The 13347-nt window shown below is 41.4% G+C and overlaps 1 protein-coding gene across 9 annotated transcripts in view; it reads left to right on the top strand.

Moving 5' to 3' along the window:
- Positions 1-428: 428 nt before the first annotated feature.
- The window catches only part of TTC12 (tetratricopeptide repeat domain 12), a 49434-nt gene continuing 36515 nt past the window's right edge, over positions 429-13347 (top strand). For 6 of the 9 annotated variants that reach the window (XR_011495689.1, XM_070490278.1, XM_070490280.1 and 3 more), the window contains exons 1-3: positions 429-469; positions 2103-2175; positions 12996-13159. Coding sequence is in view for 8 of the 9 variants with exons in the window: in XM_070490278.1 (XP_070346379.1) it covers positions 2118-2175; positions 12996-13159 (222 nt within the window). In the remaining variant the exon portion in view is untranslated. Of the gene's footprint in view, positions 470-698; positions 917-2102; positions 2176-12995; positions 13160-13347 lie in introns of those variants that run through there. The other 3 variants (XM_044752891.2, XM_070490277.1, XM_044752892.2) reach the window with 3 other exon arrangements.

The raw sequence follows: 13347 nt of genomic DNA, 5'->3' as shown, positions 1-13347 counted from the left end.
AAAGATGAGGAAACGGAAGATCACAGAGGCTGCACAGCTCTCCGAAAGCCTCACATTTCCCAAGAAGCAAAACCGACTCACACCCAAGCCTGGCTCTCTCAAGTACATTTGAGATTTTCATCCTTTTGGGCCATGGATTCTATGGATATTATGGGAGTGAGACGGCACTCCTTAGACGAAAAGGAGGCGAAAACCTGGCGCTGATTTAGGGACCAGGGCGGATCAGTCTGAGCTTCTTTCGCTTCCTCCTCGTTCCCGGGCCCCCACCGGGTATCCTAGACCCCAGCTGGGCCTTGAACTCGGCTGCGCGCTCCGAATCTAGAGTGCGAGGGTTGTGCGTCTGAGCGTGGGCCACGCCCACCCCTGGCCCTTGGCCCCGCCCCTAGGCCCTGAACACTGCCCACCCCAGCCCAGGTCAGTCCCCGCCCGCCCACAGCCGCCATTTCCGGTGCAACCCTGGGCGCGTCAGGTCAGTGCAGCGGGGTGGCCCGGGGTCTGCCCTGGGACCTGGTCCTGATCTGGCCGTCAGAGCTCAGCAGAGGACGCTGGGCTGGGCCCCAGCAGACAGGACGGTATCGGCTGCGGGCTGCGGGCTGGTCCCTCCCTGGCGGGCAGGGGGGCCGGTGGACGCTGAGGAGTGGTTGCCGGGCAACGGTGCCATCGGCCCCGCCCCTCTGCGCCGGGCGGGGAGGGGCGTCGTGGCGAGCGTGTCGGCGGGCTCCCGCCCTGGGCCTGGCCGGCTGCAGGCTGCTGTTCAGTGAGCCTCGGAGCGCCGGACGCCTTGGGCATCCCTCTGCCTTGGCCTCTTGTCCTGTCGTGGGCTCCCTGCCCAGGCAGTGCGCGCCCTTAGACCCCTGTTCTGGGAGCAGAGGGGTTGGCGCCTGCCCTGGAAGTTCTGCGCCTGCCCTCTGCCCGTGTAAGTTTGGGCGAGTTAACTCACTTCACTAGGCCTCCTAGTGTAGGAGGGGAGTGTAGAATGTTAGAGCTGGGAAGAACCCTAGTGGTCTTTTATTTAAGCCACATAACCCCACCCCGTTTTATAGATAAGGGTGCCTCGCATTTACTACTCATTGCGTGGTGCCTGGCCCTTTAAATTAATCCCCAGAATAGCCCTCCTGGTTTCTACTACCTTTCCATAGAATGAATGAGGACTCTAAGGCTCAGAGAGGTTGTGACTTCAGCCAGGGTCACACAGCTTGTAATTGGTGGCACCCCAGAGAGATCAAATAACTCACAGCTTGTTTGCGGCAGATGTCAAATTCCCAGTGATAGGTGCATTTCACGACTACAGTGCTACTAAACCTAGCTGTAAATCAGAATCAGCTGGAGGGTATTTAAAACTGCGTGTCTGGCTACTATCTCAGGCTTACCGACTGAGAAGCTCTGGCACTAAGACTGAGGACCCTGTATATTTTACAAGTTTCCGGATGATTTTTATGGTCTATGGATGAACTTTTGGGAACCACTGGGTACACCCTGAGGGCTTTTCACTTAAAAACAGCTGAGAGGTAGTAAATCTAAAGGACCTGGAGAGGAGAAGAGACGCAGATGCGGCTGCCGTCAAGTTCTCATCCCTTCAGGCAATTTGTAGCTTCTCTCCAGTCCTCAGAAACAAGCCAGAAGCTTATATTTTAAACAAGTATGGACATTTAGATGTAAATTGTCCCGTTTCTGGTTATCTGTTGCACAGCCAGCTCCCAGCTTCTGTCTGGGACAGCCTGTCATGATCAAAGTCAGGCGCTAGCATCCTCTTCCATCCCTGGTGGCCTGTCGGCTGCTCTCCTCCTGGGCTCCTTCACGCTGGGTCCCTGAATCACAATGGTTGATGTCGGCTTCGGAGGAACATTTTGCAGAGCAGCTTCCCCAGTGGAGGGAGGGCTGGCAGCTTTCCGGAAGTATCACCACAAATAATGAGTGTCCCTTGGCCTCACCAGCACTTGGAGTGAGATAGATCACCCTGCTGCTTTTCATGACATTTGTAAACACAAATCCATCTTAAAAATAATCACTTGGCTCTTAGTTTTAGAAGGGTAATCAGCCTGACAAATTCTGTTTAGTGCTTTATTATTATTAATTTTCATCATTTATGCTGCCTCCCTCAGGGGTTCTGTTTCACAATGGCTGACAATCAAGAGAAAGACTTGCAGAAATTTCTTAAAAATGTGGATGAAATCAGTAAGTACCAGTAAATCATAAACAAATTAAATTCTTAAATTAAATTTAAATTTTTAGAGAGGTGGAGTGACTAAAGAGAAAGCATTATTCCAAGTTAACTCCTGGGTTGCCTGACAGATTTATGACTCAAGAAAAAATGTAATCGAAATTAAACAGAAAGGGTATTGAGAGTCAAGTAATATTAGAGCCTGGGGGTAGTATTGTCTGGCTGTTAATGGCTATCAGAGAACTGCTAACATTCTGATTGGAATTCAGGCTGACAGCTCTCTTCCATATTTTGTCCCCTTCCGTGTAGAATCAGGTCAAAAGGAGCTGCAGTTTCCCCATGGCCAGTCAGCCTAGCTGCCCTCTTCAAGGGGGTCACTCAGGAGCCCCTGATCAGTCTGGGATCCCTCTTGTTTTAGGGCAGAACCATTTCTGGTTTTGAGCTGCAAAACCAAACGACTTTCCCTCCGGCTCCATAGATTCTATGGGTGGCTCCTGGTTGTCATACCCTTGTCTCTCGTCCTCTGGGCAAGAAGACTCCTTCCCCAGCTCAGACAGGTGGGCTCTCAGAGGACATTCTCTGATCCCACAGATCACATTCAGGAGATTCCAGAGCAGTCAGTTCCTGATCACACTTCAGGGACCTTGTTCGGGGATGGAAACAAGCCAACCAAACATCAAACAAACCTTACATACCAGTTAGAAATATGTTGAAACTGCCGCTTCCAGAAGACTGAGGGGTCCAAAGAATAGAACAGTTTTAAAATAGTTAGGTAGGGGCAGGCCCGGTGGTGCAGCGGTTAAGTTTGCACGTTCTGCTTCGGTGGCCCGGGGTTTGCCGGTTCGGATCCCAGGTGCGGACCTATGTACTGCTTGTCAAGCCATGCTGTGGCAGGCGTCCCACATATAAAGTGGAGGAAGATGGGCATGGATGTTAGCTCAGGACCAGTCTTCCTCAGCAAAAAGAGGAGGATTGGCAGCAGATGTTAGCTCAGGGCTAATCTTCCTCAAAAAGAAAAATCGTTTGGGTAACTTCATAAATGATATATCCATAATGTGTTCTTTGTGCTTATCATGGGCCTCTCCTCTGCTCATCCCTAAATGCTATTCCCTGGAGTTCTGGACTTGGTCCACTGCTTGCTTTTCCCTTCAGGTGATATAGTCCAAGCACATGATTTTCACAACTATTTGCTGATGATCCCCACAGCTCAGTTGCCACCCAGCCTTCTTTACTGAGCCTCAGCCTCTGTGCCAACATCACATCCACTGTATCCCACAAACACTGCAAACTTCATGTGTCCAAAATGGTGTTGATCATCTTTTCCCCCTCTGTCCTCCTCCTCTCAAATAAAACCCACTTCACCTACCTTCCTCTTCAGTCTAGTCTCAGTTGGTAGCACCACCATCCAGAAATTTACAGGTCACATGGGAGTCTTCCCATCTCTCAGCCCTACATTCAATCAGCCATCGACTTTGGCTTATTTCTCCGGCTCTGTCCTCTCCAACCCTGCCTTTGTTCTGGTTCTCTTACCCAGACTTTTTCAACAACCCCCTGATTGTTTTTCCTGCCTCCAGGCTTACACTCCCCACAGAGTAATGTATCTAAAATGCAAATCTGACCCAGACACTTCTCTGCTTGGATTCTCTCCGCAGTCACAATAAATTTCAAGCTCTCATCAGGACTTAAGTCCTCCCGTGACCTTGTCCTTACCTCTCGCCTCTCCCTAACTCACACTTGAGCAGCAACACACTGCTTCCAGTTGCCCACACATACCCCGGTGGTTCATCTCTGCGTGTTGCCCTTGTCATTCCCTCCGCTTCCCCATCTTTCTTTACCTGGCTAACTTTCATTCATACTCAGAGTTCATTCAGGTGTCATTTATACTAGTGCTGTCCAACAGAATGTTCTGTGATGATGGAGATGTTCTATAATCTATAGTGTCCACTTTGGTATGCAATAGCCACATGTGGCTATGGAGCATTTGAAACGTAGCTAGTACCACTGAGGAACTGAATTTCTAATTTTATTTCATTTATAATTAATTTAAATTTCTATAGCCACATGCGTATAGAGTCTATACATTCATTTTTTGAGCTCTTGTTACGTTTTGAGTATTGCTAGGCACTGGAGAGTACAGTAACAATAAACAAGAGTTACCTTCCTTCATGATATCTACAGTCCAGTGGGCAAAACAGATACTAAACCAGCAATTTCCAGTGTGATGTATGATACAAAGAGAGACTTGCAAAGTGCCAGAGGCTCTAACTCAGGTTAGGAAGTTGTATTAGTCTCTTTGGGATGCTGCAACGAAGTACCACACACTGGGTGGCTTAGGCAACAGAAATTTATTTTCTCATAGTTCTGGAGGCCAGATGTCCCAAGATCAAGATGTCTCCAGCCCTCTCTCCTTGGCTTGCAGACAGCCTTCTCACTGTGTCCTCACGTAGTCTTCTTTGTGTGTGTGTAGTCCTGGTGTCTCTTCCTCCTCTTATAAGGACACAAGTGCGATTGGTCCAGTGCCCCACTCTAATGACCTCATTTAACCTTAATTACCCCTTCGAGGGCCCCTTCTTCAAATACAGTCACATTGGGGGTTAGGGCTTCAGTGTATAACTCGGGGAGGGAGCATAATTCAGTGCATAACAGGAGTCAACTAAGGCTTCCCTGAAGAATGAGATTTAAACAGAAGTCTGAAGCCGGAGTAGGAGCTGGCCCTCGGGGAAGGGGCAGGGGAGTTTTCTAAGTGGGAAGAGGGAGGTAGGAAAGCTGGGAGTTAAGAGAGAGTGTGGTGCTTTTGAGAACTGAAAGAATAAAAAGTTCCATATGGTTGGAGAGAAGAGATCAATGAGCGAAGGGTCCCATCTGAGTCCAGAAAGGCCAGAACTGGGAGACTTTGGAAGGTATGATTAGGAATTTGTGTTTACCCAGAGAGCAATGGGAATCGTGTGGAGGGTTTACTCAGAGCAGGGACATGATGAGGTCTATACCTTAGAAAGTCTGTCCATGGGGTGGATGTAGACTGGAGGGGAGGAGAGGCCAGTTAGGAGGGGCTCACAGTGCTCCAGGGAGAGAGGCTGGCTGGGTTTAGAGTTGTAGCAGTAGGAATGGACACAAGTAGACAGACTCGAGATATATTTAGCAGTTTTCCTTGGCAAGACTTAGCATTTGATGGCTGTGAAGGCAGAGGGAGAGCAAAGACTCAAGAATGAGTCCTGAAGGTTTTGGGTCAAAGGACAGGTTGGGCCGTCTGCTGAGAGAAGGGGCATTTGAAGGAAGAACAGTTTTTGGGGGAAGAAGATGAGCAGGTCAGGTTTGGTGAGTAAGACATCCCAGTGAAGATGTCCAGAAGGAAGTTGGCTTTGTGAATCTGAGCCTAGGAGAGAGACTATAGCTGGGGATGTCAATTTAGGAGGAGCTGGCATATAGATGGTGTTTGGAGCCATGAGAGAGAACAGGAATGCCTGGAAAAGGGGTATAGAAAAGAGATGATGGCTCAGGCGAGCCCTGAGGATCACATAATTTAAGAGGTACGTAGGTAGGAAAGGGAGAGCAGGAGCAAGCAAAGGAGACCAAAAAGCAATGGGCAAGAGAAAAATGGGGAGAATTTTGTGTTCTAGAAGCAGAGGGAAAAGATAATTTCATAGAGAAGGAAGTGGTCAGCATTGTTGGTTGTTTCGGAGAGCTGGATCCAACCAAGCTTCACTAAGTGTAGTGACATGGCGATCATTTGTAACTTTGGTGGGAGCCGTACTGGAGCAAGAGAAACCAAATTTTAGTGAGTTGAAGAGTAAGTGGGGCCTACCATTTCCAGCAATATTACTTATGATAGAATCTAAAAACTCTCCCCCTGCAAACATCTAGAAAGGCTGGGTAAAACATCATAGACGTCAAACTTTCAATTTTGTTAAGTATGTTTGCTAAAATGATAGAGGTTACCGTTATAAGAATAGAAATAAAGTGTAAGATCTAAACTTGTAAAGTAAAAAGGGAATAAAGAAGCTCCATGAATCCAATGAAGACAGGAAAGGAAGGAGAGAATCACGGGAGTGAAAGGCATGAAACATGGTAGAGATTAGTGCAAATACTATATCAGTAACCATAATAAAATAAACTAGTTTCCAGATTGTCAGATAGCTTTTTAAAAATCCAGTTATTGTGCTATATAAAACAGACACTCCTAAACTTAAGGACTCAGGAAAGTCAAAACTTTACAAATGGAAAAGTATTCACAAGGCAAATACTGTCCAAAGAAAGGAGATGTTAAATATTAGCATCAGACACAATAGACTTTAAAGCGGAGGCTATGATTTAAAAGGAAAAATTCACCAGGAAGATACAAAAATTCTAAATTTGCAACCTTCTGATAAATAGCTTTAAAATCTATACAGCACAAATAAATTAAAAAGAAAATCTAAGAGCAAAACTTGGCAAAATTATAAGGAAGAAAGGAAAAATCCACAGAATAATGGGAGATTAAAATACTGAGCAGCCAAAGAACAATAGAATTTTAGAAGATTTAGGCAACACAAGTAATAAGCTTTGTTATTGGATAAATAGCCCTCTATCCATCGATTTCCCTTTTCAAAAACCATGGAGCGTTCACAAAAAGTGTGAACTTGGCCACAAAGCAACATATACTGAAGAATCTGTATCATATGGACCATGTTCTCTGACCATGAATCAACTGAGTTAGAAATCAATTAGAAAAAGATAAGCAACCTTTTCCTCTCCTCCACCTCTGTATTAGATGTGGGTCAAATGTAAAATTTAAATAACTAAGTCACACATGAGTCAAAGATAAAACATACTTTGTTTTATCAAATATCAAATGTCTAGAATTGAATGGTATCTGAACTTATGGGATGTGATCATAATTGAAATGTATACCATAAATGATTGTGTAGAAATAAAGACACACATAATTAATGAGCAAATTATCCACCTCAGAAAGTTTGAAAAAGAACAAGGAGAATAAACCTAAAGAAAGGAAATAATAAAGGCAACAAATTAATGAAATGGAAAAAAATAAAATGAAAAGATGGACAAAGCTAAAAGCTGGTTCTAAGAAATTAGTAATTAAATAGACAAATCTCTGGAAAACCGTAAGTCCATACTGATATAAATTAAGAAGTATGTAAAAGTTTGATGAGGAATGGGATTTTTACTTAGTCTCAAAGTATCTCCCCACAAAATATATGTTGGTTACAAAGGAAAAAATGGTAACTTTACAGTAGAGAAGTCTGGCCAATATCACATTAATTTAGTGATCAAGGTGAACATTAGCAATAATGAGACAATAGAAATCGTGAGCCACCAATAGAGAGAGTAGAACAATGAGAAGGGCTCAGCATCACTTCTGTGATATTCCTGCCAAAGATGCAAATCCTCAGTCTAATCTCGAGGAAAGATCTGACAACCCCACATTGGGGACTTTGTACAAAATAGCTGGCCCATATTAAAGTGTCAAGGCCAAGGACATTAAGGAAAGACTGAGGGACTGTCCCAGCCTACAGGAGACTAAAGGGACAGGGCAACTAATAGCAGTCTCATGATTCTGAATGGGTCTGTTTATTGTAAAGGAGTTTTTAGGACAAGAGATGAAATTTGAATGGGAACTGAGGATAAGTAATGTATCAGTATGAACTTGCTGGTTTAGATGGTAGTATTGTAGTTATAGAGGAAAACAAGAATGTCCTTATTTGGAGGAAATGCCCACTAAAGCATTTGAGGGTGTTAGCAACTTACCCTCAAATGATTCAGAGGGGAAAAAAAGGCCCTTGTACTGTACTTTCAACTTTTTTGTGTTTGAAATTGTTTTAAAAAACAAAAAAGCACTAGAGCCATATAGTTTTACAGCCAAGTCCCTCCAAATAGTCAAAAAACAGATAATTCTGATCTTACACTAATTTTTCCAAAGAATAGAAAACAGAGAATACTCCCCAATCATTATATGAAGCTAGACCCCTTTGACAGCAAAAGGAAAAATGTGTTTACTAGAAGAAAGTACACAGCAATATTATTTATGAATATAGTTAAAGAGTCTTAAATACGTTAGAAAACCAAATCCAATGATGAAATAAAACATAATTTATTATGATCAAGTTGATTTGTCTGAAGAATGGCTTAACACTAGAAAATTTACTAATATGATATTTTATTTTAACATTTTAAAAGAGCAAAGACAGGAGCTGGCTCAGTGGCACAGTGGTTAAGTTCGCACTCTCTGCTTCGGTGGTCCAGGGTTCATGGGTTTGGATCCCAGGCATGGACCTACACACTGCTCATCAAGCCGTGCTGTGGTGGTGTCCCACATACAAAAAAGATAGAGGAAGATTGGCAACAGATGTTAGCTCAGCAACAATCTTCCTCAAGCAAAAAGAGAAAAGCCATGTGATCATCTTAACAGATACAAAAATTAAAAATAAAACATTTGATAGAATTCATAACCCACTTATGATAAAAATCCATACCTACCTGAGAATAGAAAGGAACTTACAGAATACTGATTGAAACTCCTTTGAAAACATCATACTAGTGGTAAAACAGAAGGATTCTTTTACAAGTCGGGAACAAGACAAAAATACTCACTATCATTGCCTTTATGTAATGTTTTACTGGATGTTCTGGACATAAGACAAGAAAAATGAATAAACATTAGAAAAATTTGAGAGGATGAAACTATCATTATCCCTGAACAATGTGAGAGTCTACAGAGCAAAATTCAAGAAAATTTACAAATAAGTTATTAAAGTGAAAAAGGAAATTCAGGAAGATTGTTGGATACAAAATTAATATATAAAATTCAGTTGTATTCTTACATACTTCCTATATACTGGCAACAGTGAAAAGAGGTAATTTCAAGTTAGACTTCATTTATCAGGCCAAAATAAATCCAACAAAATATATACAAAATCTTTATGGAGAAAATTATAAGATTTAGTTGAAAGAGCTCCCAATGGTCAATGCTGGAAGAATTTGAGCAACAAAATAAACAACATAGTATTGGATCATAATCCAAAGTATAAAATAAATATCTACGAGTCCGTACCAATATTAATGATGACTAAATACATACATACATATATACAAAAGGCAAATCTCCCATACAGAAATCTGAATAGTTTATGTAGATATTACCCCCTCTGGGAGGTAGAACATAACTCTTCACCCCTTAAATGTGAGATACATTTAGTGACTTACTTTCCAAGAGTACAGTCTGCAAAGGGAGGGGGAAAGGTAACTTTGAGGTGGGAAAAGCTGACAAGCTCTACCTTAGATAGGTGATCAAGGTTAACATCACGATAGATCATGTTGACAGCATGTGCCCCTGACATAATGTGCTATGGTCTTCTTTCCAAAATCCTGTTAACTCCAGTCTGTGAGAAAAACATCCGATAAACCTGAGTTGAAGGACATTCTACAAAAAATACCTGACCAGTACTCCTTAAGACTGTCAAGGTCATCAAAAACTGAGAAATTGTCACAGCCCAATGTGACAAGACTAAATGTAATCTGATATCCTGGATGAGATTCCAGAAAAGAAAAAGGACATTAGGGAGAAAGTAATGAAATAAGAATAAAATATGGAGTTTAGTTAATAAAAAAATTTCATTAAAAAATATAAAAGATCTAAATAAATGGAGTCATATATTTTATCATGGATGAGAAGTCTCATTTGGTAAAGATGTCAGTTCTCAGATTATTTTATACATTCAGTATAATTTAGATCAAAATTCCAAAAGTGTTTTGCTTAGAATTCAACAAGCATATTCCAGAATTCACAGAGAAAAGCAAAGAACCAAGTATAATCAAGACAATTTTGAAGAAACATAAGAAGATGAGACAACTCTCCCTACTGGATGTTCAAGGTTTGTTATAAAGCTACAGAAACATGCATGGGAGTTTTGGTGCTGGAAAAGACGAGTAATCCAGCAGAATGGAATGCAGAGCCTGGAGCAGATTCACACACTTAACAGGGACAACAGGTCACATCAGTGGGGAAGTCAAGGGCTCTTCAATAAATGGTGCTTGTGCACTACACAAAAGTCCATTCCACGTGTGTTAAATACTGTGGTGAGAAAAGTGAAACTTTATAACTTTTAGGAAACAATACAAGAGAATATATTTTTAACCATAAAATACACAAACAAGATAAATCATAAAGGAAAAGATTAGTATATTTAACAAATTAAAAAGAAAATATCTTCAATAACACATTCCATAAAAACAGATGAAAAAACAAACCATACCCAAGGAGAAGATGTTTGCAAATACACGCAACAGTTCAGAATACATAAAGAAATCATGACAAGAAAAAGACAAAGAATCCAATAGAAAATTGGCCAAGAATAGGAGCAGGCAGTTTGCAGAAGAGGAAATCCAAATGGCCTACAATCCAATAAAAGCATGCTCAATCCCAATCATATTCAGGAAAATGCAAATCAAAACATTAATGAGATACCATTCCCATCCATTATAGTGGCAACAATTTTAAAGGTTGATAATAGCGAGTGTTGACAAGGAAGTGGAGGAATGGGAACTCTTGAATACTGCTTGAGGAAGCAAAAATTAGGGCAGCCACATCCTGAAGAATTTGCACAAGGAAATATGTACACACATATTCTCTTATTTGCTCTAGCAAAAAATGAAAAAATACCTGAATGTTTGTCAATAAGAGGATGGATTAACTATGGGATATACAGTGACTGAAATGAATCAGTTGGAACTACATCTATCAAGGACAAATCTCTAAAGTATATTAAGAAAAAAAGTAGGTTGCAAAAGAATACATTTTATAAAACCATTTATTTAAGATGTTTAAATACATATACATACACAAATGCTCCAGTAGATTGCAAAAGTAGTCACAAATTCCCTGCTTCTCATCAAGAGTGGAGTCTGTTTCTCCATCCATCCGTTCTATCTGGGTTGGCCGTGTAACTTGCTTTGGCTGAAGGGATGTTTGCAAAGATGACACCAGCGGAGACTGAAAAGCGCATATGCGTCAGGGTTTGCTCTTGTGCTGCAAGATGAGACACACTTTCCCGAGTTCTCCCGTTACCCAGCCAAAAGCCAGCCAACCTTCAGAAGTCACAGCCACTTATCTGACTGACAGCTGACCATAGACATGTGTATGAGCCCAGCTGAAACCAGAAGAACTGGCCAGCTAAGCCCAGGCTGAATTGCTGACCTAGAGAATTGTGAACTAAATAGATCGCAGTTGTTTTAAGCCACTGAGTTTTGGAGCAAAAGCTCCAAATGCAGCAAAAGCTAAATAATACAAATACTAAGCGTTAAACATACTGGAGAAGGATACATATTACCTTACAGATGGTGTGGAAACCAAAAATGTCTGTGATATTATTTTCTGTATGTTTTGAAATATTTGTCAACTAAAAAATGTGAAAGCGAATTTCCTTGAAGACTCAGTGGGAAATGAAGAAATAGGAACCAGAAAATGCCTTTAAGAAGTTTAGTTGTGAAGAGGAGAGGTAGGGCATTGGAGAGATTTAAAGTGTATAAATAAGAATGAGAAGAAACTGGTAGAATGGGAGAGGTTGAAAGTATTGCAAAAAAATGGGGTAATTAATTGTTAATGCAAGGTTATGATTGTGCAAAATGGGATGATGGTGTCCTGAGCATAGGGTGATTGATTAACTTCACATAGAGAGACATTTTTTTCTTATAGTAGTAGGAAGTAAAGATGGATGTAGATTTTTAGTTTTGATGGTGGATAGTTGAAGGAGTTCCTTTTTGATGGCATCTCTTAATCTACATTAATAAGCAAGGTCATCTTTTTGAGATGGTCAGGTTTAGATTGGAGACAATTTTGTAAAAGTCTTTGGGAGGATGATAGGATGACTTGCCTAGGATAACATAGTAGGATTGCTGAGCATCATTGACAGTCCAGCTGAGTTAGGACCATTTCCCCTGGGCATCCGTCTGTCTTTCTCTGTCAGTTTTCAGCGTCCCTAACAGAGGCCTGGAGAAGTGACGAGTTGGATTCATCTAGAGATGGAGTTTTGTCTGGTAGGTGGGGGTGTGAGGACAAGGGAATTAAGCATGTAGGTGGGATGGCAGCCAAGTGATGGCCTTATGATCGAAGCTGGTTGGGCAGGAAGGGAAGACAGGTAAGGGCAGAGTTAAAGGGCTGTAGTTTTGTGATCTCAGAGCTGCCTGTATTGACCTGTTTGTCTCTCGCACAAAACTAAGTTCTTCAAATATAAGGGTCCTTTTTGCTCATCGTTGTTGTCTATAGCATTCAGCATAATATCTAACTCATGATAAGCTCTGCATAAATTGTGGAATTAAATAAATGGCTTAAAACTCTGTTCATTGAAGGCCATAGTTAAATTTTTCTGCAGCCTTTTCCAGGCAAAGCAAACCTTATTCTTAATTTTTTTCTCGTTGGTTCTAATTGCTCTAATTTTTGCTTTCTATTCAGAATCTTCTTTAAGAAATGGGGAGATAGTCAAAGAATACAAACTCCCAATTATAAGGTTAATAAGTTCTGGGGATGTAACGTACAGCATGGTGACTATAGTTAACAATTCTGTGTTACATACTTGAAATTTGCTAAGAGAGTAAATCTTAAATGTTCTCACATACACACAAAATTGTAATTATATGAGGAGAGGGATGTGTTAACTAACCTCATTGTGGGAATCATTTCACAATATATACATGTATCAAATCATCACATTGTACACCTTAAACTTACACAATGTCATATGTCAATTATATCTCAATAAAACTGGAAAAATAAAAGTTCCAGTGAACTGTCCTTCCTTTTTAAGATCTTGTTTGAATGATTCACATCTAATTTCTCCTCTAGCCAATTTAATCCAGGAGATGAATTCTGATGACCCAGCTGTACGAGAGAAAGCTGTTCTTGAGACAGAAAAGAGACTGCTGTTTACAGGGGAAGACCAAGAGGAGGACGAATGCAGGACCACCTTGAACAAGACCATGATCAGTCCTCCAAAAGCTCCTACAAAGGTTTCCTTTTTCTGTGTTGGAGTTGTATAAGTGGATACAGTGAGGAGGTCCTCATTGAAGCAGAGGGAGTAGTAGTTTAATCTCAAAATATCTGGTGAGGCTGAAATAGTCTTTTGTATTTTAGATTCGCTAGATTTATTTTGCACAAGGAAGTACAAATTCTATTTTTTTGGTTGTTTTGGTCCTTC

Source organism: Equus asinus, chromosome 20 (genome assembly GCF_041296235.1).
Source record: "Equus asinus isolate D_3611 breed Donkey chromosome 20, EquAss-T2T_v2, whole genome shotgun sequence".
Lineage (NCBI taxonomy): Eukaryota > Metazoa > Chordata > Mammalia > Perissodactyla > Equidae > Equus > Equus asinus.
The sequence above is the reverse complement of the archived record's forward strand: the minus strand, read 5'-3'. Positions and strand labels throughout refer to the sequence as shown.